Source organism: Ursus arctos, unplaced genomic scaffold (genome assembly GCF_023065955.2).
Source record: "Ursus arctos isolate Adak ecotype North America unplaced genomic scaffold, UrsArc2.0 scaffold_15, whole genome shotgun sequence".
NCBI lineage: Eukaryota > Metazoa > Chordata > Mammalia > Carnivora > Ursidae > Ursus > Ursus arctos.
In genome coordinates, this window is record NW_026622819.1 from 41,126,065 (window position 1) to 41,152,179 (window position 26,115).

The following is a 26,115-nucleotide window of genomic DNA, read 5'->3' on the forward strand; positions in this document are numbered from 1 at the left end:
TATGCTGTCTTTGTGCAGGCATCACAAATCATGAACTAGCTCAAAGAACAGTTTAGAAGGGAGAGCAAAGCAGGAGGGGCAGCACAACACGGTGGTTTTAAGTGTGGACTCTGAAATCAGAATACCTGGGCTTGAGTTGTGATTTCTGATGAATGAAAACTAAGTAGCTCTTTTGTTTGTTTGTTGGATATTTTTATTTTCTTTTAGGTATAAAGGAAAGGAGTTAAAAAGTTTTTTTGTTTTGATGATAGAAAAATGTCTGCTTCAAAACAGCTCTCCTGCTTTAAAATATTGATATCAGCCTTTGTACGAAGGTGCTGTTTTATTTAGTCTGGTGAAAAGATTCCAAGAAGTTCTGGTGACATGCCATGCATCGATGTGGTGAAGAGATAAGTCACGATGGGTCTGCAGTCTATTACCAACAAAGTTATGAAACTCCTGGTGGTCTGAAAGAGGTATAGTCCTTTAGGAAACTAGAGAAGATTCCAGATAACCATCTCAAGGATTACCTGAGATCTCTCACAAATCCAGATTTGCACGAGTTAAGTGCTGAGTAAGTGCTGACCAGTAACTGAATGAATTCCTAGAGAATTCCGTGATCTTTCAGTCTCATTAACTCAGAAATAATATTTCCCTGTGGCAGGAAAGTATCAGAACCTCTTTAATCCATTTAAAGCATAAGTCATTAGAATGTAGAGTCCTCAATTTGCATTACAATATGATAGACCACAGGAGGTTCTCATTAAGATGATTAAATGGGTTCTTCTGGGGCTATTGCAAATAAGGACTTAAACATCAAGTCTTTCGCTGGCACAAAAGGAAGATGAAATTCCTAGTTATAACTACAGGAATAGAAAAGATGTCGACATAGGCTATGTCTGATGGGTAAACATTATGATATAGAGCTGGCAATGAGAAAACAAAAAATGACATCTAGAATATGAAATTAAGAATCAATGTGGGGAAGTGTGTCAATGATTCATCTGCAAAGATGACTTAAAAAGAGAATTTTATGGGGAGCAAGAAGGGGGAGTTTGAGTTTTCACAGACCATCTAATATATGACTAGACTTCCTTGAATACTTATCTTGTTTGCATTTTTAGCTTGTTAATGCAATTATTTTTAACTTGGTTGAATTTTTATAGCCATTGAGATGGAAAATATTATAACTAAGTTATCAACATAAGAATAGATTTTGTTCATCTGTTATGTTTTTGTTCATTTATTGTTAAAGTGATATTAGTATTGAAAACTTGAAATGTTTAAGCATACTATATGATAAAACAATTAAGTAATTCTGCTAATGTGTTTGGGAACCATTATTTTCAGTGAGATGAAAGAAATACTAGTAAAATATCAGGGTTTATGAAAAATACGAATAGATAAGTATAAACTCATAATTTAAAACAGTATGTTCTGATTCCTTGCCATGTCCACTGAAGGTGGTCAAGACTCAATGATACCCATTGCTTATGAGCACCTGAAGCAGCCAGATTGGGGTTTTCAAACACCATTGCCCACTAAGAGAAACCAGTGCTCTTTGGAGGAATGGCTGACTCCAGGTCTGACAGAGGCAATATGCAGGATGAATCTGAAGAATTGTAACTATGGCATTTTCTTAACAGTGTATTTCAAGGAACGTAAGTTATCATTATAATGAACTCTAATTTATCAATTTTAATTTAATGCTGTGTTTTTTTGTGTCTTGCCTGAAAAACCTTTGTGCAACAAAAATCAGTTATCTTCTGTTTCCTTCTAGAACTTTATAGTTGCTACTTTTACATGTATGTGCTTGACCTATTTCAAGTTGACTTTTGTATATGGTGTGAACTATGGATCAAAGTTCTTTTTATGTTTTTTTGTTTGTTTTGCATAGGGATTTCCAATTGTTCCAGCATTGTTTGTTGAAAAGACTACTTTTGTCCACTGAGCTACATTGACAACTTTGTTGAAAATCTGTTGTCCATATATGCATGGTTTGGTTTCTAGACTCTCTATCCTGTTCCCTTGGTATTCTTATACCAGTACCACAGCCTTGATTATTCTAACTTTATAACCCTTGAAATCAGGTAACATGATTCTTCCTCTTCTTTTTTTCATCAAAGGTATTTTGTTTATTCTAGGCCTTTTGCATTTCCATATATATTTTTGAATCAGCTTATTAATTTCTATAAAAATGCCTGCTGGAATTTTTCTGTGGGTGATGAGATTGAATATACACATCAGTTTGAGGGGAATTGATATCTTAACACTGAATCTTTCCATCCATAAACACTATGTATCTCTCCATTTATTTAGGTATTTTACAAGAGCCAATTTAAAAACTATATATATAAATTCCAGTTAGTTAACATACAGTGTAATATTAGTTTCAGGTGTACAATATAGTGATTCAACACTTCCATACATCACTTGGTGCTCATCACAAGTGCACTCCTTAATCCTCATCACCTATTTCACCCATTCCCCCTCCTCCCCTTTGATAACCATCAGTTTGTTCTCTATAGTTAAGAGTCTCTTTCTTTGTTTCCCTCTCTCTCTTTTTTCCTCCTTTGCTCGTTTGTTTCTTAAATTCCCCGCAAAGGCCACTTATTAAGTCTATTTTTTTTTTTTGTAGTTTTTGAGGTCTGTGTAGAAGACCATGTTGTCTGCAAAGAGAGACAATATTATTTCTTCCTTTCCCAAATGTATGCACTACCAGCCTCCCCCCACCACCTTCCCTTTCTGTTTTCCCTACTGCAGTAGCTAAGATCATCAGCACTATGTTCACTAGGAAGAGCAAAGCATAGATCTTTGACTATTTGCCAAAAGAAAAAAAAAAAAGGCTTGGGGGCAAGCATTTAGTCTTTCACCATTAAATATGATGACTAGACTTTTTTTTTTTTTTTACAGATGCCTTGTAACAATATGAGGAAGCTGTCCTTTATTTATAGCTTGCTGAGTTTTTTTTAATAGATGTGGAATTTTTGTCAAATAATTTTCCTGCATCTATTGAAATGATCTTATAGTTTTTAAATTTTTTTTAGGCTACCGATATGATGAAGTACATCAATTGGTTTCATATATTGGACCAACCTTGCATTCTTGAATTAAACTCTACTTGGCCATGATATACTTTCCTTTTAAAATATTGCTAAATTTGATTTGCAAATATTCTGTTAAGGATGGCTATGGTCTGTGTTCAGGAGAAATTCTGGTCAGCAACTGTTTTTTCATATGTCTCTGTCTGGCTTTAGCATCACGGTCACGCTGGCCTCATAAAATGTCAGAGATTCTTGCTCTTCTCTTTTCTGGAATAGATATCGTAGAATTGGTATTACTTTTTACTTATTTAGTTGTATTCAAATCTTTTTAAGATCTTTTAATTATCTGTAGATTCTCAGTGATGTTGTTTCCTTTTATTGCTTGTTATGGATATTTATGCCTTCTTTTTCTTTGTATTGCCATGGGGTTAATGATCTTTTTCATCAATAATGTTGTTTTATTGTTCCTATTTTGTTTTTTTTTCCTTCTATTTTTCATCTTTTTATCACTTCCTTTTTTACTTTCTCGGAGTTTAGTTCACAATGTTTTTATTCTAACCTATTGAGTTGAATGCTTAGATATTTTCAGGCTTTCTTCTTGCCTGATCTATACTTGTTGCAATACACTTCCTTCTATTACAGGTTCAGGTAGAACTGATTTTGTGAATAGTACGCAGTAGTTTTTGATTTTTTGTTTTACCTGTATGGATAACTGAGCCAGAAACATTTATTGAAGTACCACTTTTCTCCTACTGTCCTACATTGCCACTTTGTTGTAACTCAAGAATCTACAGGTAACTGTCTGTTCTGGATTCTCTTACCATTCTCTTGACTATCCATGTGCAATACCACATTGTCTTATTATTAGTTTATAGGAAGTCTTAGTCTGGTAAATTCTCCAAATTTGCTCTTCAAAAGTATCTTGGCTTTTCTTGCCTTTCAGCATCTCCATATGTGATTTTATAATTAAATAATAAAAGTTCCCAAAAAAAGAAAGCTTATTGGGGGTTTAATATGAAATGTATTGAATATTGTGGGAAACTGATCTTTATTGAGGAATGTTGAAGGATATGAATAATCATATGTGCTATATCCAGGGCCATGGGCAACCACAGGAAAAGGTACTGTTAAAATTATGAGGAATAGACTATCAGAATAAGCCTGATACAGAATTAAGCATAATAGGACATCAGAGCAAGTTCAGTTAACTACTGATAAAAATGGAGTATCTGCCATTTACTAACAGTAGGATGATTCACAACAACTGTAGCTTTAATTCCATATACTAGAGCTAAAAATCCTTGCAGAAATTTGTAGCCAGTTGCTAGTTACCCGCATGCTATATGGTATTTTGTTGTTGCTCCATAATAAAATAAGCTAACTCTGTATTTATGAATGGGCTTATTCCTTTGGATTTCAATTTCTCTCTTCATCTTCCCAATATATAAATCACTTTGGGGGAAAATAGGCATCTTTAATATTGAGTCTTTCAGCCAAAACCTTGATGAATTCCTCCATTTATTTAAGCCTTGTTTAATTTACTCAGTAATGTTTTGTAATTTTCTATATAGTGGTCCTACACTACATGATTAGATTTATTTCAGGTGTTTTTGATGCTAATGTAAATGGTACCTTTAAATTTTCACTCTTCTGCTGGCATGTATAGTTTATTTTTCAATATTAAAACTGTATAAAGTAACTAAACTCCTTTATTTCTCATATTTATATTTTTGCTTTTCTTATATACAATTGCATAATCTACAATGTTCATATTACTTTTTCCTTTCTAATCCTTATGCCTATTTTCCTGTTCTTGCTTCATTGCACTGATTAGCTCCTCTAATAAAGTGCTCAAAAAAGAAGTGGTGAAGTATTAAATCAGTAGGTGCTGAGTCTAAATTGGGATTCTTATAGAAGCCCATCATCAGATCAACAAGGTTGCCTGGAGGTTTGTGACAGTAGAAAACCAAACGGGAGGCCTACAAAGTAGGAATTATGAATCTTTGTTATATCTGCATTAGTTCCATAGCTGTCACTATATAGAACTCACTCTTCACTAAATTCCTGTGTGTTCTCAAAAAGATTTTTTTTTTTTTTTGGTTCTTCTCATGCCTTCATAAGGATCAGTTGGGACATCTTCCTTGAGAAAACCTCAGAGTAGTTCAGCCCAAAAGATGTATTCCTATGCCTTCCTTTCCAGGTCTGAATGGTCAATTTATATCTGACGTCAGTGTTCTCAGCTCACTGCTCATAATGAAACCAAGAATTTCTCTACACGGACTAGGGATTTCCCACGTCCCCGTTAGGCATGCCCTCTCCCCTGCAGAGGTTCTCATCCAGAGGGTCCCCATCTTTTCCCAAGAGACAGTTCCGCCATTCAGGAAGAGGATAAGGTGGGTAGGAAATGTGAAGGAAGCAAGTGGGAGCTACATGAAGAACCACGTGAACATAAGTATACAGACTCCCTCATTGTTGCCAAGTACTGCCCTTCTGCAGGCAGCACAAGCAGTGTGCTCATCTACAAATGCTCACGGACAAAAAGGCAGAACCACAGCAAAGAGAGCAGGAGACATTTTAGAGATATCAAGTTCTCAAATCTGTGGCAGACAGAATTTCTCACCCCAAGAGTTCTGCTCTGCAAGTGTCCTTTGTTCCCAGGGAAAACAGTTGGGGTTGCAGGGCAGGAGTCGAAGAACTGAAGAGACCTTAGACAGGGTCTTTATGTGCAATCACCAGTTTATATAAACGTATGTAAAAAATAACAAAAGTATAATAAAATGTCACTTGAACATACCAAGAATCAAGGCCACCAGGGTCAAAGACAGTAAAATGAACAGTCATGGGAAGGGGATATCAAAAGCAGAGTGTCTGAAATGCAAAGTGAGTTTAGATGTAACTTTTACACATTAGTCTTAGCATCTAGTTGCCAGAGGATAGAGAAGAAAGTTAAAAAGAACTAATATTAACTGAAAACGTGCTCTACATTGTACTTTTTTTTTTTAATGATAAAAAATATTCAGATGGGTGAAATAGGCTTGCTTGAAGTCACACAATCTGTGAGTAGCTGAGCCAGGATTAAAACACAAGACCATCTGGCTCAGTACCAAACCATTTCCATAATACCAAACTCTCAGTGAGGAAGAATAAATGGGAGATCTGGTCAACGCGCATCAATTTCAAGGTCCAGGATCCTTCCAGAGAGACAGGTCAACTTACATGCTTGAGATGAGAAAATGCATAAACATCACCTGTACTGAATCTGATCCACCCATATTTCCATCTTTGTACAAGAATCTTCCATGTATCTTTAGGGGTCATGCTAAGCCCCTCCTTATGATGTAACTTCTAGGAACTGATTTTTTTTTTTTTAATCCACGCTTTCTTCATGTCCTTTATTGGGAATGACTGTATGGCCAAAATTATGCCAAGCTAATATTAGCAATTTCACAATGTCTGGTTATTATTAATGTGGTATAATAAAGAATATGTAACTTGACAATATTCTATATACATAATTTGTTCTACTGACCATAACTTTAAAAGTTTTACACACCATATTGAAAATGTTCTTCATTTATGATTATTTTCCATTATCTTTGCTGAGCTAGGTATCACCACACTACAGACATGAATTCTCTTGTAAAATTTTATCTATAAAGATGTCCCATAAATATAAAATCAATTAGCTTCCTAGTATTTATTAAGGCTTGAGCTAATGCTGAGAAGGCTTTTCTGTGTTCAGTTCATTATGATTTTACCACCGTTATGAATTCTCTGATGTACGGTGAGTTGTGACTTCTGAATGAATGCTTTCCCACATACAGCACACCGATACGGTCTTTCCCCAGTATGAATTCTCTGATGTAAAACAAGGTCTGACTTCTGTGAAAAGGCCTTTCCACATTCAGCACATACGTAAGGTTTCTCTCCTGTATGAATGCGCTGATGTCCTGGGAGGTGGGACTTCTGAGAGAAGGCTTTCCCACATTCACTGCATATATAAGGTTTTTCTCCTGTGTGAATTCTCTGATGTCCAATGAGATGTGATTTCTGACAGAAGGCTTTTCCGCATTCACTGCATTTATAAGGTTTTTCTCCAGTATGTGTTCTCTGATGTATGATGAGCTGTGACTTCCGGGAGAAGGTCTTTCCACATTCAGTACATTCATAAGGTTTCTCCCCGGTATGAATTAACTGATGTGTAATGAGTTCTGTCTTCCTGCTGAAGGCTTCTTCACACTGAGCACATTTGTAGGGTTTCTCTCCAGTGTGAATTCTTTTATGTATAATGAGGTGGGACTTCTCACAGAAGGCTTTCCCACATTCAGTACATTCATATGGCTTCTCTCCAGTATGAGCTCTATGATGTATAATCAGCTGTGACTTCTGGGAGAAGGCCTTCCCACATTCTCTACATTCATAAGGTTTCTCTCCAGTGTGAATTCTCTGATGTATAATGAGGGGTGATTTCTGGGAGAAGGCTTTCCCACATTCACTACACTCATATGGTTTTTCCCCAGTGTGAACTCTCTGATGTATAATGAGCGAAGATTTTTGAGAGAAGGCTTTTCCACATTCAGAACATTCATAAGGTTTCTCCCCAGTATGAGTTCTCTGATGTACGATGAGATGAAACTTCTCACTGAAGGCTTTCCCACATGCACCACAATCATATGGTTTCTTTCCAGTATGAATTCGTTGATGTACAATGAGCTGTGACTTCTTAGCAAAGGCTTTTCCACATGTAGTACATACACAGGTTTTCTCCTTAGTTTCAACATTCTGATATTGAATAAGGGATTGTTTACTACTAAAAATGTTTCCACATTGATTATTATTACAGGGCATTAATCCATTGTGAATTTTCTCAAGATTAGAATCAGATGCACCATGGCTAGATGATTTTCCACATCCAAAACTCTCATCAGGGTTTTTTCTTGAATTGCTCTTATTACAACTACGTAGGTCAATATTATATTTCAAGTTCTTTTTAAATACATCATAGTTATGGGATCTTTGTCTTAAAGAATCTGGCTCTATGCATTCGCGAAATATTTTTCCCAATGCATTATATTTATGGCCTGACTCCACAGTCACTGTTTTGTTGTTGATGACTGTTACTTGCCTGAAAAGCTTGTCTTGGTTTTCCTGACATCTCTGCAGCTGGCCACCATCTTGACAGACTTTTAAGATGGAGTACAATGAACCATCCTTTGTGACTCCTTTCAGGATACTATTACTGAAGGAAACAGACCCCAGAATACATGGTTTGGGGTTGTCAAGGTTACTTTTCCTGTCTAAAAGAAAGAAAGATAAAATAAAACAATTGTAAGGAACAATTAACAGAATGCAGGAGAACAAGACAAATGATTAATCCATGTAGTTGATGAACTCACAACACAGGGATGGGGATAGGCCATCTCGTAAGACAGTACAGCATATATTATGACCAGATGAGTGGAAGGAAAAGGAAGTTAAAGACAAAAATTCATGGAAAAATTAGAACTGAAGGAGATAGAAAAGTATCTGCATTATTACCACTCTCATCTTGGATTATTATTCTAGAATCTTTCCATTTTCCCTGCTTTCTGAAAGGAAACCTTTTTCACCTTTTGAATTCATTTATCTTAAAAACCATTTGCTACATATATATATTTAACTACTATTATTATGCCACCACTATCCACAGAAACAAGGTCCCTGTACTCAAGATACTTTAACTCTCCTAACTAACAAAAACAACAGAAAAATCCAAGATCCTAGTATGGATTCAGTATCAGACTCAGACCTAGAACCCAAGCTTATATTTCACTACTTGTCATAAATACCTTCTATGTGTACCAAGTAAAACTAGCAAAGTTTTCCCAAAAAAGCCTTAATTCTCTAACTTCAAGGTTTTGTTCATATACTCTCCCCACCACAGTCTGCCTTTACCCTCCTCCCTCAGTATCATCAACACTTTATATATCTTTCAAAGCAGCTACAGCTGTATGCTCTGAAAAATGCCTTCTCGAATTGTCCTATCTTTAGACTCTCATTTTCTCTGAACTTTTAAAATGGTAACTATACTTGATATATAATTGTGTAGAGCCATGTACCTGGAGGTCTTACCATCTAAAGTACAACCTATGTTCCTGGGAGGAATTTGCCTTTCTATTGCCTCCAATATAAGGTGTTAAAGATACACATATATGCAGGGAGAAAAACCATCAGTTAGAAACAGCTCTCCCTTATAAAATCTCACTATTATTTAATTATTTGTTGAATACCTACTAAATTCTCGGCATAGGGACAAAGAATAAGAGATTTCAATAAAGACAGAACATAAACCTTAGGCATCAATCAATTAAGAAAACAAAACAAACTGATATTTCACTTCCCTTGTCTCTCATCTGCCTGATTTTCATCTGGATAGATCCAATTTGGTATGTCTCTCTTTATGGTCCATGGATCTTCTCCTTGCTCCAACTTAGAGATGACATCTGGTTTGGAAACTGGATATCCTATTAAGTGGAAATCACAGAGGAATTGAGATTGACTGCACTGAAGGAAAAAGTGAAGGTATATTTTCAGGAGGGCTACAATGAAGCAGTCCAAGAGGCCCTCAGCAAAAATAATGACCTTCATTTGGGAAGGTCTGAAGATCATGAAAGTCATTATATATGTCAGGTACTACCGACCACAGCACTGATGAGGAAAGGCATGTGGATGGACAAATCTGAATTATGCAGGGAAGCCATCCTTACCCATTGAGACCAGGTGGCTGAAGTTCTCTAGCATCACATCCCTGTACAGGGTCCTCTGAGCAGGGTCCAGTTGCTGCCACTCCTCTTGGGTAAAATCCACAGCCACATCCTTGAATGATACTAAGCCCTGTAACAGTATATTCCTGTTCAATCTGAAGTGATCATTCTCATCATTTCTATTGCAGTATACAAAACTATACTACACCTAGTTTTGCATCACGGTATTTGGGAGAAACAATACAAAATCCTGTCTTTACAAGAAGAGCCAGACACAGATGCCTACTTGATGCAAATGGTAATTTAATAAATGATAAGGGCAGCATTCATATAACTGAGAGGAAGACAGATTATTCAAAGAATAATACTGAAACAACTGGATAGTAAACAGGAAAAGAATAATATCAAATCCACATGTTAAAGGTAGAATTGCATCCCCTTAAAATTCATATGTTAAACTGCTAATCACCAGTTTCTCAGAATCTGACCTTATTTGGAAACAGGGTCATTGCAGGTGTATTTCTATGAGGTCATTAGGGTGGACCCTAATCCAAGATGACTGCTGTCTGTAACAAAAGGAGAAATTTGAACAGAGAGACAGATACACCTAGAAGAAAGATGATATGAAGAGACATGGGAAGAAGATGGTCATCTACAAGCCAAGGAGAGAGGCCTGGAACAGATGGGTCCTCCAGCCTTCAGAAGGAACCAACTCTGCTGATACCTTGAGTTTTGACTTCTAGCTTCCAGAACTATGAGACAATACATTTCTACTGTTTAATCCACCCAGTTTGTGGTACTTTGTTACAGTAGCCCTGGCAAACGAATATGCCATCTCTTATGTCTTGAATAATAGAAAACATATCAAAAAAAAAAAATAGAAAACATACATTCTGGATGGAGCAAAAATTTAAACTCTAAAAAGATAGCCAAGAACATTAAAGTAACAAAACAAAACATGGGAAGATTTTTAGTAATAATTATAGAGCAGAGAAAGTCTTTTAAAGTAAAACATTAAAAAGAGAAAACACAGTTAGGAGAATCACAGAGTGTCAGAGTTCTTGAAGATCATAATCTAATCCCTTCATTTTATAGGAAAACAATCATAGCTTCTCCTTAATGAATAGTTCTATATTTATATGCAAAACCTAATAATATAATGAAGTACACCAATTACAATAGCAATACTGAAAAAAAATGTAACAAGAATTACGCAGCAAACGCTCATAAAAAAAAAAAAAAACAACCCGTAACAGATTATTAACGTGACATTAAAATAAAAGACTTGGGTAAGTGTACAGCCATAAGGTATTTCTGGAGGGAAAAGTGCCTATTTTAATTATGTCACCATCATGTTCACAATAGTTGTCATCTAATAGCAGAATCTGAGTGATCTGTATTATTTTAAGCCGTTTTTTAGGTTTTCCCCCTAAATATTTCATTATTATCAAATTTTGCTCTCAGAATAAAAAAAAAATAAACACTGTTTCAAACAGCAACATTCCCCTGCTTAAAAGCATCCCTTGGTTCCATCCTTGCATTTACAATCAGTCTCATCTCAGTCATCTCAATCTTAAGATGCCTCTCATCCCACACCAAGTCCCATATTCACACCACAAGCTGCCAGGCATTTACTTTGTCCTTTAAACAGCCTTATTAATTTCCTCATTTTACATAGGAGAAAACCAAGGATTACAGTGGTTAAGTAACTATTTGCCAGAGATTATATAATGAATATACGATTAACTCGCAGATTTAAAAGCAGGTATTCTGAATGACAGCTTGAGTTCTTGACCACTGCACTCCACATTGCCTCCTTGATATTGTAAACAAGATCTTTTATATCTTATTGTTTTAATAATACCCTTAGTCAAACTTCCCATGAAACACCCTATATTTTAGTTTTCCTCAAATTCTAAGTTTCCTAAAATCACTCTGCTCTTTCTACTTTTGCAAATGTTTCCTATTCTTATCCTACTTCCCTCATGATTCAAAGTTCATAATCTTTTCAGCCTATTTTCTACTTCCTTAGAAAGCTGGTTGCTCCCCTGTCTCTGCTCTAACACTTCCTTGCTCCCATGTCTATTATAGAGGTTTTATTCGTCAATGCTGGTTTCCATATCTGTTTACCTAATTTTTCTCTGCATTCCTCCCAGAAAAAAAACCATACCTAAATCTTCTTCAGATACTCCACAGCCAGCCAGTGCATATGACACACATTAGGTACTCAACAAATGTTTGCTAAAAAGGAATGAATGACGATTATAGAGAATAAAATCAAGTTCATGTTTAGTTAAAAATAGTTTTGTGCATTAATCAGTTATTTTCTTTTGATCTGAATAAGAGTGACATGAGAAGAAAATAAATGTGAAATGTAGAGAAAATCCATTCTGACAGAAAGATTGATAGATGTAATTCTAACATTCTGATTTTGCTTTATTAATTATAATCAAATGCTTCGGGGTGCCTGGGTGGTTCAGTTGGTTAAGCGTCTGCCTTCGGCTCAGGTCATGATCTCAGGGTCTTAGGATCAAGCCCTGAGTGGGGCTCCATGCTCAGTGGGGAGTCTGCTTCTCCTGCTCCTTCTCCCTCTGCTCCTCCCCCCAACTTGCACATGCATGCTCGCTCTCGCAAGTAAATAAAATCTTTAAAAAAGTAATTATACTCAAATGCTTCAATATACTATATATGCATAAATTTTGTTAATTGTGAGAAAAACATAGTACATAATCAGTGGGAAATTGTACTTTTATCATCTACAAACATTTTTTGTGGTTTGGGTGACTGGGAGAATGGAAGAAATGAAGGCAAGCAGGTGTTAGAAAGAGAAAGGAAGAATAGATGTGTGCAAACAATGACTTCACTTCTGGACATTATGGAAAAAATAGAAATCCCTCTTCCTAAAAAACAGGCATATAAAGTTAATTAGCCCTGGTAGTTGGATTTATTAAGCTAATAAAAAATCCATTTTCCTTTTCTAAAGCTGCTCTAATAGAAATACAAGACTAACCAGACAGGTAATTTTAAACTTTCCAGTAGCCACAATCAAAAACTAATTTTCAAATACATATATGTGTACCCATACATCCAAAATATCATTTCAAAGTGTAACCAATCTTTAGAAATTATTAGTGAGCTTTTTGGAACTCGATCTTCTAAACTCAGTATGTATTTTACACTTATGGCACATCTCAATTCAGACTAGCCAACTTAAAAATGTTTAGTAACCACAGATGGCTGGTGGCTCTGTCCTGGACAGCACAATTCTAAAGCTACTGATATCCACAAGAAAACAACCCTGTCTTTTTGCAATAAAACTCACTTGTTAAGCTCTATTACTGTAAAATATACATGAGATTTCTAAATTTCACAATAACAGTGATGATGATATAATAATAATAATACTAACAATAACAACAACTAACACTTAATACAGAACAAACCATCCCAAGATACAGTTCCAGGCATGGTTTTTATTCGCTTAACTTTCACAACAACCCTATGAGGATTCTAATTTCCATTTTAAGGATAAGAAAACAGTCCCAAGTCAACCAGGCTGCAAAGAAATATTATGCATCTGCTAAGATAATAAAGAAATCTAGATACTGGCATGGGAAGATATTCAAAAATCTTTACATGATGCAGTAAAATTAAAAAACAAGGTATAGCATGGAATGTTTACTGTAACATTTTTCCAAAAGAGAAAAACAATAAAGAGACACTCATACATACTTAATCACACTTATACCCATATTGAAAACGTCTGGAAGATTACAAACAAATGGTGAAACTGACAATCTCAGGGGGAGGAGAGTTTAAGTTAAAGAGTGTCTCAGTTTTTAAATTTTTATTGTTTATATAGTTTAAAATTTATATACCGTCTTTATAGCCAATGTTGGCAGGGAGGAAAAGTAATACGGACTGTTAAAAACAGAAGCGCGGAGAAGGAACTGGCCTTGAGCTGGACAGTGATCTTATATAATCTGAAATCGCAGCAAAGGGTATGGAGCATCAGCGGTCCATGCTCTACAAAGCTTTGCCAGATAATTAGAATTTAAGAACTGCCTTTCGGGAGGAAAATATATTTAGGAAGACCATTCAAAATGTACCCATCCTGTGTTATCTAGATTTTATCAGTAGATAAAACTGGACAATAGGAAGCCTGTGTAATCAATTCAGTCCTCTAAACTAGAAATCTAACAAACTTTTTCCGTAAAGTTTGTATTTTCAGCATTGCAGGCCACACGGTCTCTGTTGTACTTAACCAACACTACAGTTGTGGCAAAAAACAGCCATAGACAACAATACATGAACAAACGGTATGGCTGTGCTGCCAATAAAACTGTTCATAAAAACAGAGAACTGGATTTGGCCCACAGGCAGTAGGTTGATGAGCCTAGCTCTGAAGAATAAGGTTCAAGGCATTTGGCTATGACATTATGATACCTTCGTTCTAAAAGAGATCATTTTATGATACAGCTATAAGAAATCTGTTGCATTTACCATAGGAATGTTGGTGAGAACACTGCGTACTCCATTAGAGAAAGACCCAGAATGGAAATTTATTTTAGTCCTACATGGCAAGAAATATTTTCTTCCCATGAGAAATGTATCTGTGTTCTCTTTAGAGGACTGCAAATCATGTAACTGATGATGTCTGCAAGAAACTCAGAAAAATTGGTACATCCATTTTTTTAAAATGTTTTCAGGCCAGGTTATCTACATGTTACCTAGGAACTCTTTCTAGGTCTTGATCTTTATTTTGGCTACCTTTTCCCTACTCCAAATTTTAGCTATCTGTACTTTCCCATTTGACCGGACAGAAAATAAAGAGGAAATTTTAAAAATTAAAAATAAAAGCAACTCACCTGGGACTTCATCATTTTCTGCTCTCTTCTAAAAGGGCAGATGCCTGAAAAAGCAAAACTGGTGATGAGAAGGACATTTTCACAGGCTCCCAGTCTCCTAGTCTGCAGCTTCCACATTCACCAGTCCAGAAACATTCACCACTAGAAGTCAGGTGGATGATGGGACAACCAGGCATAAGGCTGTTTGGTCCTTGCAGAAGGGTCAGGAAGCACTAGGTGAAGAAATTCCTCTTGTGACTACACTGTGATGATACAGAACTTGGTCAAGGTGATTTAATTGTATTAGATATGTTTCATATTGACTAACAGCCTATTGTTTCCCTATGAACCAGTAATTCTATTTGTAGAATATTTTTATAAGGCAATAAACATGAATAGATTTACATAAAGATTAACCGCAGACGGGACTTCCCTGGCAATAAGCATGGCCAGAGCCAAGTGGAAAACTGAGAAATGTATTCCCTTATTTCCCAGAAAGAATCAGCAGCTGAATTCCGATAATCTCCCAGGAGGTCTTTTATATTTTCCCTCAACTCAGCAAATTCTCCTGCCAATCAATATTCATGGACCAAAATGTTAATTTTAAGATGTTTTCTGCTTAAACTATAATTGCAGATTTTCAACAGTGCAGTCATCTGAGTATAAAAATGGTGATAGGTTGGAACCACTCATACAAGAGAATATACTACAATGCAGGAAGGTATATACCTTGTCAATTTTTCTCGGCCCCAGGGGGAGTCATTCATACAAGACTGAACTGGTTCACAGGAACTGAATGCTCCCATGACAGGAAGACTGCTTTATATGGAGTATTCCAGGTGTTGTCAAAACTGATCTGGAAGGAAACAACCAAAATAGTCATGCTCATGTCCGGGTACCCAGCAGGTGCTCAGTAAGTGTTTCTTGAACAAAATATAAAATGATTTCAATAAGCTTAGAAAAAGGCCGAAAATCACACTTTTGGTAATAATCCAACCTTTTTAATTTGTTCGGTCTTGTTTTAAAATGATCATGGGGTGTGGTGGCAGGCACCAGACTAAGGGCCCAATAGTGAACTGAGAAGGGGTCTAACCTTTAAGAACTCAAGGGTTGCCTAAAACCTGTGGAAATTTTAATGTATGTAAAAGTCTTTCCCAGTAAATTGGGGCTGCTCATCATGACTGCCTGATCCCACTATTGCTCCCTCTAAATTTCTGAATCCTCGGGCCTAGCAATGACACACCCACAGAACTTCCCCATGACCATCACATCACATCACATCACTGACCACGACATGGATGTCCCGGTCATTTAGTCCAAGCCCCCTCCCCAATCACTGATTCTCCAGAGTCCCCTGAATCACTGACCCCATTCAGTCCCCCTGAACGTCATTTCTGATCCCACAGATAATCCCATCACTGACACATCAGTCCCCAATTACTAATCTCATACCTCACTCCAACCCTGACTCCCAAATAAACCCAACATTAATCCCACAAACCTCCCCACCTCTGACTTCATAAACCTCCAATCACTGACTCTCAAAGACCCCTCCCCTCCTGTTATCAATCCAACGGACTCACCGCACATACCCGCCTTCCGATTTGCGGCTCTTTTATCAGATCCCGAAACGCCCATCACCGCTTTAACCGGGACAGCTGTCACAGCCATACTGGCGAACTCTCCCGCTTCCTGTCTGGGAGAGCGCAGCGCGGGGCTCCCGAGCCTGCGCTGTGCCGTACTGGGCGGTTTTGCCCGCTCCGCATCCTCGCCGGCTTTGTTCAGGAGGCAAGATGGCGTCTCCCAGGCTCTGTGTCTTGTTGTGGGAGCCGCCATATTAAGAGTCCGGTCAGGTCCGTACATGCGGAGGAATTTGGTTTATTCCTAACCTGAGTTTGGACTGTGCCACCGCGGCAGCGAGGGGAGGGGGCAAGATGACGGAAAGGAGGATTATACAAACCAGTGAGGTGCGAAGTTTTGCAGAGAGCTTTTAAAGGAAGATTGGGGAAGAAGTTTGAGTGTACGACCTCTATTAAAAGATTGCATTTGGTAAAAGAGGAGGAATTTGGAATGTTAAAATACTCTCATTGACGACACTACTTAAACATGTTTGTAAATGGTACAGCCCTACACCGGGAGGTTCTAGTTGCTGAGAGGGGTGAAATGTGAAATGATAGTCTCCTCCGCGTAGGTGCCACTGTGAGAAAGAGGGGCCGAAGTGGTGGGAGAGGTCACTGCGGGGAGGGAGGGTCGGTGGGAAGGGGTACACAGCAGAAATGAACTTTAAACTAAAAACGATGATAAGGAATTCTCTAGGGGAAATTACTACTGTAGGAGTGAGTTGCAGGGGCGGACAGAAGAAAGGAAAACTGAGACGGGGAGGAGACCGAGGCCCAGAGCGATGACGTTGAGAAGCCGGAGAAAGTAGGGGCCGCGATAACCGAGCGAAGGAGAGGCCTGTGTAGGCAGCGATGGGAGCCTGAAGGGCAGAACACGGGGCGCGGAGGAACCGAAGTGGGGCGCTAAAGGACACAGCGCGGGAGACTCAGAGCGGGAGATTGACACAGAGAAAGGAGAGACTGAAAAACAAGATAAAAATGGAGAGAAAGCCAGCGAGGAGGTTAGATTTTTCAGGAAAACATCACGTGAAAAAATAACGAACCTACAAAGCACTTACCATAACCTTTAGGTCTTATGCCAGGACCTTATATATTTATAAAATATAAATGAATATGTGTTACATGTGTGTTAACATGTTTCATGTGCTTAAGTAGATCCGCTTTTGAATCATCATGGTTTTCAAAGGAGCCATTATTTTTGGCTCACGTAATTAAATGAGCAGCAGTTTTACATTGAGCACTTACACTTCTCATGTCAAGTAAGAACAAATCTGGACTTAGATAGGGAGAGATTTTATTCAGAAAGATGACTGCAGGGGCACCTGGGTGGTTCAGTTGGTTAATTAAGCCTCTGCCTTGGGCTCAGTTCATAATCTCAGGTCCTGCATGGGGCTCCCTCCTGAGTGGGGAGTCTGCTTCTCCCTCTCTCCCTCTGTGTTCTTTCTCTCTCAAATAAATAAAATCTTTTTAAAAAATAAAAGAAAGATGGTTGCAAAAGGGTTCTCCGCCGCCCACTCCGGCCTTTTTTTTTTTTCCCCTAGGGTTAAGATGGGTTAGCAGGAACTTTGAAGAAGTAGGAGTGTGCATGTGCCAAAAACAGGGCACCTTAAAATGTTTCTGGGGTCCTCAGATACTGAGAAAAAGCTGTTAAGGGAGGATGTTCTGCATAAAGATATTGCTTTAGACTGGGTTTAAACTTGGGGAGGAGCCAAAGCTTAGGGGCCTGTGGGAAAAGAGAGGCCTAACTTTTGGTCAAGACCAAGAAGAGGGTAAGAAGTGGGCAGTTGCGATCATTCCCTTCAATTTAAACTCCCACAGTTATATCAGTATTTATTACATGCCTCAGGCTTAAGAGTGTGTAGCCACTGTGTTAGGCACTAAGGGTACAGTGATGATTCATTCAGAATCCTCATGGAGTGATGCCAGTGGAAGTTGTAGATATGGGAAGGGGTCAAACCATGGAGAGCCTTATAGGAATCGTAAAAACTGCAGATTTTGATCCAAAGAGTGATGAGAAGCTGTCCCTAATGTATCTCATTAAACAAGAAACTGAAGGAGACTTCCCTCATAATGAAATAAATACAAATTAAAGCTGCAGTAAGATACTATTTCTCATTTATTAGCTTGTTTTAAAAAAAGTATTCTAATTTTGGAAATAGACGGTGTTGGTAAGAATCAAGAATTCTCATGTAGGACAGAAAAATGATACAGCCCCTATATAGGTGTTTTAGCAATAGCTAGCAAAAATACATGTATTAGTTGTCTGTTGCTGTGTAATCAATTACCCGAAACTTAGCAGTTTGAAACTATAAACGTTTATTGTCACATATTTCTGTGAGTCAATCTGGGAACAGCTTAGCTGGATGGTTCAGATTTAGTCTCATGGGGTTGCAGTTAAGCTGTTGGTCAGGGCTGCAGTTATTTCAAGACTCAAGTGGAGAAGGATATGCTTTCAGATTCAATCAATGGCTGATGATAAGTCTCAGAATATCATTTTCCAAGCTCAGTTCCTTACTATGAGTGCCTTTAAAAAAAAAAAAAAGATTTTATTTATTTATTTGACGAGAGAGAGGAAGCGAGAGGGCACAAGCAGGGGCAACAGCAGAGGGAGAGGGTAAAGCACACTCCCCGCTAAGCAGGAAGCCCAATGTGGGGCTCGATCCCAGGACCCAGGGATCGTGACCTGAGCCGAAGGTAGACGCTTAACTGATTGAGCCACCCAGGCGCCCTATGTGAGCCTTCCTATAGGCTACCTGATTATCCTGACATGATAGTGGTCTTCCCTCTCCTCAAGCCTGCGTCATAATGTGATAGCTTGCTTCTATCAGGTTCAAGTGAGTCAAAGGAGAGAGAGAGAGAGAGAGAGAGAGAGAGCCTGCACACAAGGGCACATGAGATAGAAGCCACAGTCTTTATAACCTAAATTGGAAGTGATATCTCATTACTTCTTCTGTCTTCTGTTTGCCAAAAATGATTCAGGAAGGCCTTCCCACTGACAATCACATGGGAATTGATCCCCCCACCTCTTAAGGGGAGGATTGTCAAAAGTCATTGTCATAACTTCTACCCTTTGATTCAGAAACTCCACTTCCAAGAATATATTTTAAAGCTGCACTGGCAAAAAAAAAAAAAAAAAAAAAAGGACAAAAAAAGGACAAAAAAAGGTCAAACGATTATTCATTACAATACTGTTTCATTAGTATAATTAGTATAATCATTTTACCATTTTTTTAATATCAAAAGACAAATATCTACTAACAGAGGTCTGGTATACACATAAAACAGTACTATTCATAAGAGAGACAAAAATCTCTACATAACTATATGGAGTGAAATTCAGGATATAATATTATGGGGAAAAATGAAAATGGTTTATTACCACTTAGTTTTATAAAATGTGAAAATGAATGAATATATATACAGTCAAGTCCCATTATTCATTATAGTTATGTTCTATATAAGGTTGCTGCAAACAGAATTAGTGAATGGTGAAACACTGCTCCTAGGGGAAATATAGAAATATATATACTTATATACATACATATGCATAAGACACACACATAATACATATATATTACATGGATTATAATCTTAAATTTCAACTTTGTGAATTATACAACTTGTACAACTTTTACAACAATCTTAAAATCAACTCATCCTGGTAGAGTCTACTTTCTTTATTTTACAAAAGAGAAAATGAAGTTCAGAAGCATTAAGTGACTTACCTGAGGTCACTCCGGTAACAGGTGCCAGAGTTGGATTCAAATTCTACCCGAGTGGCCTACAGTACACTGCCCAGGTTTTCTCCATCCTCTTGAAAGCTGGAACAAGAGGAAGAACATCCCCTCAGTTCAACCTCACATGGAAATGCGTGCATGAAGCAACTCAAATGTTTCACTGTTCTGTGCATGTCTGCTATGACTACAAAAACACCACATTGATCTGGGAGTTATAAGTCAATTTTAGCAGTTAGGTGAATTTGCAGATATGGTATCTGTGAATAATGAATATCAACTGTGTGTGTGTGTGTGTGTGTGTGTGTGTATATGTATATATATATATATATATATATACATATGTATATATATATATATATTTACCTAAAAAATAAAAAGCAAATAATGGAAGAATAAACCATCAAAATATTATCTGTAAAGAGTGCTGTTAGTTATCTACTGAAATGTAGCAACTTACCCCAAAACTTAGTGGCTTAAAACAATATATATTTATTGTCTCTGTGTGTCAGGAATCTGAACATGGATTATCTGGATCCTCTGCTTCAAGGTCTCCCACAAATCTATAATCAAGGTATTGGCCTAGGCTGGGGTCTCATCTGAAGGTTCAAATGAGGAAATATCCACTTCCAAGCTCAATTATATGATTGTTGGCAGAATGCATGGTCTGAATGAAGGGCATTCACATCCTTGCTGGCTGTTGGATGGAAGCTACCCACAGTACCTTGCCATGCAGGACTCTCCAACTTGTGACTTATGTATTTAATGAGCCAGGAGAGAGAGTCTGTAAGCAAGATGGCAGTCACAGTCTTTTATAACCGAATCACAGAAGTAACACTCACTCTATGTTGCCATATTCTATTGGTTCAATGCTACTTACTCATACAGAAGGTATTACAAAGGCCGTGAATATCAGGAGGTGGGAATCATTGCCCATTGTAGATACTTCCTACCACAGGGAAGAAGAAAATAAGATAGAGGGGACAGAGATAGTAAATAATATTCTTTGAATGTACATGTTCTGTTGATTTGACTTTAGAACCTCAAAAAACTTACGACATTATGAAACAAAATTAAATTTTATAAAGCAATCCCAAATTTCTACTCTGGCCAAAGTGAAGTAACAAGGATTGGATTACACTTTTACCTGAAACAATGGAAAACCCAGAAAAATGTATGAAACAATGGTTTTCAAGACATTGGACATCAGGCATTTAAGGACAGTGATCCTTAAAGATGAGAAACAAATGAGGTAACCCCTTTTGATTGCTCAGTTTACTGCCTTGAGAAAATTTCCAGGACACAACACAGGGAAAGGGAGAACAGGCAAAGTCCAGCAGACTCCCAGAGTTGAGGAGAAAGAACCAACAGTACAGACAGACCAAGAAAGCCTCTGCTTCCTTGAGGAGAGGACCAAAGAGGAGAAAACTGTACCAAAAAGAGAACTCCAGAGACTTGAAGAGGGTCTACTTCAAGTACTCATCAGAATGCTGGTCAGTGTATGTATATAAGGAAACTATCAAAGTTTGGGAAAATAAACACATGAAATGAAGGACGAAACAGTAACTGGATCTCACAAAAAGCCAAGATCAATGCCTGTTTCTAGCAGCCAGACTGGAAAACTTTGCTATTCATTGGGCATCAGGAAGAGTACTCAAAAGATTCTGCCTCAATACTGAAAGTAGTTAGCTCTACACTAAAATCTTGCTCTGCTACCACCTAACAAATCAGATTTGAAAGGACTGAACTGTTTCCAAGTAAGAACTGAACTGCAGAGGAAAGGTTTACAAAAAATTGGAATATAAAAGTAGCACCCAAGAAGGTAAAATTCACAATGTCTTGTGTCAGATCAATAATTATCAGACATGGAGGGATGCATGGGTGGCTCAGTCGGTTAAGCATCTGCCTTTGGCTCAGCTCATGATCCCAGAGTCTGGAGAACAAATCTCATATGGGGCTCCCTGGCCAGCGGGGAGCCTGCTTCTCCCTCTGCCTTACCACTCCCCCTGCTAGTGCTCGGTCTCTTTCTCTCTGACAAATAAATAAATAAAATCTTTTAAAAATACCAGACATGTATAGAAACTGGAAAATGATACTCATAATAAGGAGAAAAGTCAAAGGAAAAGAAAAGACATCAGAATTGAAAAAGATATTAGAAATTGCAGAACTGGATGTTAACAAGTTATTATAGATCTTGCCGTCATTAAAAGGATAATACTAAAATATTATGAACAACTTTAGCCTTGTAAATCTGACCAGGTAGAAGAGATGGGCCATTTTCTCAAACACCAAAACTCAATCAAGATGAAACAGATAATCTGCACAGTCCAAATTAAAATTGACTCTTAATTAAAGACCTTGCAAAAAGAATAGACAGTTTCATTGCAGATGTCATCTAAATTTAAAGAAATAACATCAATTTTACATAAAATCTTCCAGAAAACAGAAGAGAAGGGAATACATGCCAAATCATTTTATCAGGAAATTATTATCAAAACCATACCAAGAGAAAACTACAGACCAATGTGTTTCATGAACTTAGACACAAAAATCCTCAACAAAATATTAGCAAACCAAATCCAAAAATCAAGTAAAAGAATTATACACTATGACAAAGTAGAATGTATTCCAGGTATGCAAAGCTGGCTCAAATTTGAAAATTAACCAATCAGTGTATCCCATCTATCAACAAGATACAAAGAAAAAGTATGTGATTATATCAATCAACACAGAAAAATCATTTGACAAAAATCCAACACTATTCATGATAAACACTCAGCAAACTAGGAATAGAAGGGAACTTCTTCAACTTGATAAAGAGCATATACAAAAAAGGGGAAAAAACCCACAGCAAACATAATATTTAACGGTGAAAGACTGCACATTTCCCCCCCTTAGATCAGGAACAAGGCAATAGCGTTTGCTCACACTACTCTAATTCAACATAGTATTGGAAATTCTAACTATTAAAATAATACAAGAAGTCAAAATTTGAACTGTAGAGATAAGAAAGGAAAGAAATAAAACTGACAGGAATGATGTCAGTCCTTTACAGAAAATCCAAAGGAATTTACCAAAATTAAGCCTAAAACTTAATAAGTGAGTTCAGCAAAGTCACAGGATACAAGAAGATCAGAGCATAAAAATCAATCACATTTCTATAGGCTAACAATAAGCATATGGAAATAAAAACATAATATCATTTCAATCAGTACAAAGGGATCAAAATACTTGGGCTTGCACTTAACACGTAAAGGATCTTTAGGAAGAAAATTACAAAATGTTGTTGAAAGAAATCAAAGAAATGGAGAGATAGATCATGTCCATTGATTTGTAGATTCATAAACTTTAGAGAAGTTACTTCTCCAAACTGATGTATAGGTTTAATGCAATTTCTATTAAAGTCACAGCCAGTTGTTGTTGTTTGTAAACTTATACAAGGTTATTCTAAAATTTGAATGGAAAAGATCAAGCCGTAGAATGCTAAATCTTAACAATAAAAAATAAAGTAGAAGGAATCATTCCCACAGCTTCTGTTCATCATTGTACTGGAAGTTCTAATCAGTGCAATAAAGCAAAAAGAAATAAAAGATGCCCAATTTGGAAAGGAAAAGATAAAACAATATTTATAGATACATGATCTTCTATATAGAAAATCTGGTGTATTCTACCACCACCACCAACAAAACAGCTACTATTAGAACTAATTAGTAAGTTTAGATGTAGTGTACTAGATCAATAAAGAGTTGTATTTCCATATACTATCAACAAATGATCAGACTAAAATTTAAAACATCTACAGAATTTCTTTTAAATATGAAAGGCTTGGGGTAAGTCTGACAAAAAATGTGAAACATCTATACATTGAAAACCACTGAACATTGCAAATAGAAATGAAAGAAGACTTAAATAAAAGGACTATGTCCTGTTCATGTGTTAGAAGCCTCATTATTGTAAATCTCAAATTGATTTATAGATTCAGTGCAATCAATTTAAATTGCAGCAAGCTTTTGAGAGGAAATTGACAAGATGATTCTTAAAACTCATATGGAAATGAAAAGGTCTAAGAATAGCCAAAACCTTTGCAAAAAAAAAAAAATTGTCTGAAGGTCTAATACTACCTGACCTCAAGATTGATTATACATACAGCCACAATAATCAAGACAATGTGATATTGGTGTAAAGATAGAAAAATACATAAATGAAACAAAATGGATCAGAAATAGATCCAACTTATATAATGACAAATTTTCAACAAAGGCATTTCAGTGAGGGGAAAAATAGTGTTTTCAACAAATAATTCAATATCTATATTTTAAATGAAACCTTCACCCATTACCATACCGTATACAAAAAATTAACTCAAAGTGAACCATAGCCCTAAATATAAAATCTAAAACTTTATATAAAACTCCTAGAAGAAATGTAGGAGAAAACCTCCGGGATCTAGAATTAGGCAAAGATTTCTTAGGTAAGAACAATAAAAGCATGAACCACAAAAGAATAAATGATAAGTTGGAAATGGTCTTCAAAAGATATCATTAAGAGAATGGAAAGACAAGCCACAGACTAGGGGAAAATAGTTTCACATCATATATTTGATAAATAACAGCAGCTAGAATGTATAAAGAGTTCTAATAATCAAATCGTTAAATACTGAGCAAAAGGGATGCCTGGGTGGCTCAATTGGTTAAGTATCTGCCTTTGGCTCAGTTCATGATCTCAGGGTCCAGGGACCAAGCCCCACATTGGCTCTCTACTCAGCGGGGAGTCTGTTTCTCCCTTTCACTCTCTCTCTGTGCTCTCTGTCTCGCTTACTATCTCTCTCTCAAATAAATAAAAATCTTTAAAAAAAATTCTGAGCAAAGATTTAAACAGACAATTTACTAAAGATATACTAATGGCAAAAAAGAACATAGAAAGATGCCCAACATCAGTAATCATCAGGGAAGTGCTAATTATGACCACAATGATCTACCACTTACACACCTCCTAAAATGACTAAAATTTAAAAACTATTATTACCAAATGTTGGCAAGGATGTGGAGAAATGAACTTTTACAAAGAGCTGGTAGAAATGTAAAATGGTGTAATAGCTTTGGAAAATAGGTAATTTCCTTTAAACATAAACCTATATGATCCAGCCATTCCATTCCTAACATTTATCCAAGAGAATAAGTATTAGGCATGTGTGCATACAACCCACAATACGCAAGACATGCGTGCATATTTATACAGGAATGCTCACACCAGCTTACTTGTAACAAAAACTGGAAGTAACTCAAATATCCGTCATTGGCAAATGGATAAACTATTCATACAATGGGATACTAAGTAGCAAGAAAAAGGAATGACCTCTTGATACACAACAAATTGGATTACATTCAAAACAATATGCTGAAAGAAATCAGTAAAAACAAGCATTTACATATTATTATTCCATTTATATCAAACTGCAGGACATGCAAAAGAATATATAGTGGCAGAAAGCAGATCAGTGGTTGCCTGGGGACAGAGTGGAGAGCTGGTGAAAGAAGAGTAATTACCAAGCGGTAAGAAGAAGCTTTTAGGGATGGACATGTTCGTCTTGATTGTGGTGATAGTTTCATTGGTAAATACATAAGCCAAAAGTTACCAAATTATGTACTTTACATATGTGCAGTTTGTTGTGTCTATTATATCTCAATAAATTTGCTTAAAAAAAAAACTTCACCATGCTTAAAATGCCCTACATTTATCTGCTCCTTCATCATTTTTTTGACAATATAAATACCTCTTCCCCTAATTCATTCTACTTCAGTCTGTTCTTCCCCAACTTTTACCTCAAGGTTTTTGAGAACACTCTTCTACTAGTATATAGACTTATCGCTTCCAGACCTAAAAGCAGACAAATAAAAGCTAAAGGATGAAAATAGGGCATCGGTCAGTGATGAGCAAACTTTCCAAATTAAAAAGAGAAATAGCAAGTAATGGAACCGCACATATTGGCAACCGCGTGGCCCATAATGGACAGTCCCTTGAAACCTAGGAAGACTCGTTGGAGACGATCATTTTCAGCTATCCTGCCAAATGCTCACTTCCCTTGGTTTTTGTTTCATTTCGTTTTTATTTTCTTATCTTGAGACCACTGTTCCATATGGAGGCAGCTG

General features: G+C 36.9%; 1 protein-coding gene across 4 annotated transcripts; it reads right to left on the reverse strand.

Annotated features, from left to right (window-relative positions):
- Window positions 1-5,741: 5,741 nt before the first annotated feature.
- Window positions 5,742-16,404, reverse strand: LOC113263963 (zinc finger protein 300). Of its 4 annotated transcripts, none has more exons than XM_057312267.1 (7): window positions 16,206-16,404; window positions 15,343-15,469; window positions 14,635-14,678; window positions 10,255-10,332; window positions 9,770-9,896; window positions 9,404-9,526; window positions 5,742-8,320 (listed from the first exon to the last, which is right to left on the reverse strand). In XM_057312267.1, the coding sequence occupies exons 4-7, from the start codon at window positions 10,273-10,275 to the stop codon at window positions 6,762-6,764; spliced, it is 1,830 nt and encodes a 609-aa protein (XP_057168250.1). In that variant the 5' UTR covers window positions 10,276-10,332; window positions 14,635-14,678; window positions 15,343-15,469; window positions 16,206-16,404; the 3' UTR covers window positions 5,742-6,761. The 4 variants fall into 4 exon arrangements, with proteins under 4 accessions (XP_057168250.1, XP_057168249.1, XP_026366577.2 ...); XM_057312266.1 differs by having other exon boundaries at window positions 16,197-16,404; XM_026510792.4 differs by lacking the exon at window positions 10,255-10,332 and having other exon boundaries at window positions 16,206-16,401.
- Between the last annotated feature and the right edge of the window lie 9,711 nt (window positions 16,405-26,115).

What these genes read in the sequence shown, in the direction of transcription:
- LOC113263963 (XM_057312267.1), bottom strand. Translation starts at nt 10,275, where the DNA reads ATGACCCTGTTTCCAAATAAG. An exon ending in CAGCCACCTGGTCTCAATGG is followed by an intron (nt 9,527 to 9,769) that starts GTAAGGATGGCT and finishes TCCACTTAATAG; the next exon opens with GATATCCAGTTTCCAAACCA. An exon ending in TCAGGCAGATGAGAGACAAG is followed by an intron (nt 8,321 to 9,403) that starts GGAAGTGAAATA and finishes TCTTTCTTTTAG; the next exon opens with ACAGGAAAAGTAACCTTGAC.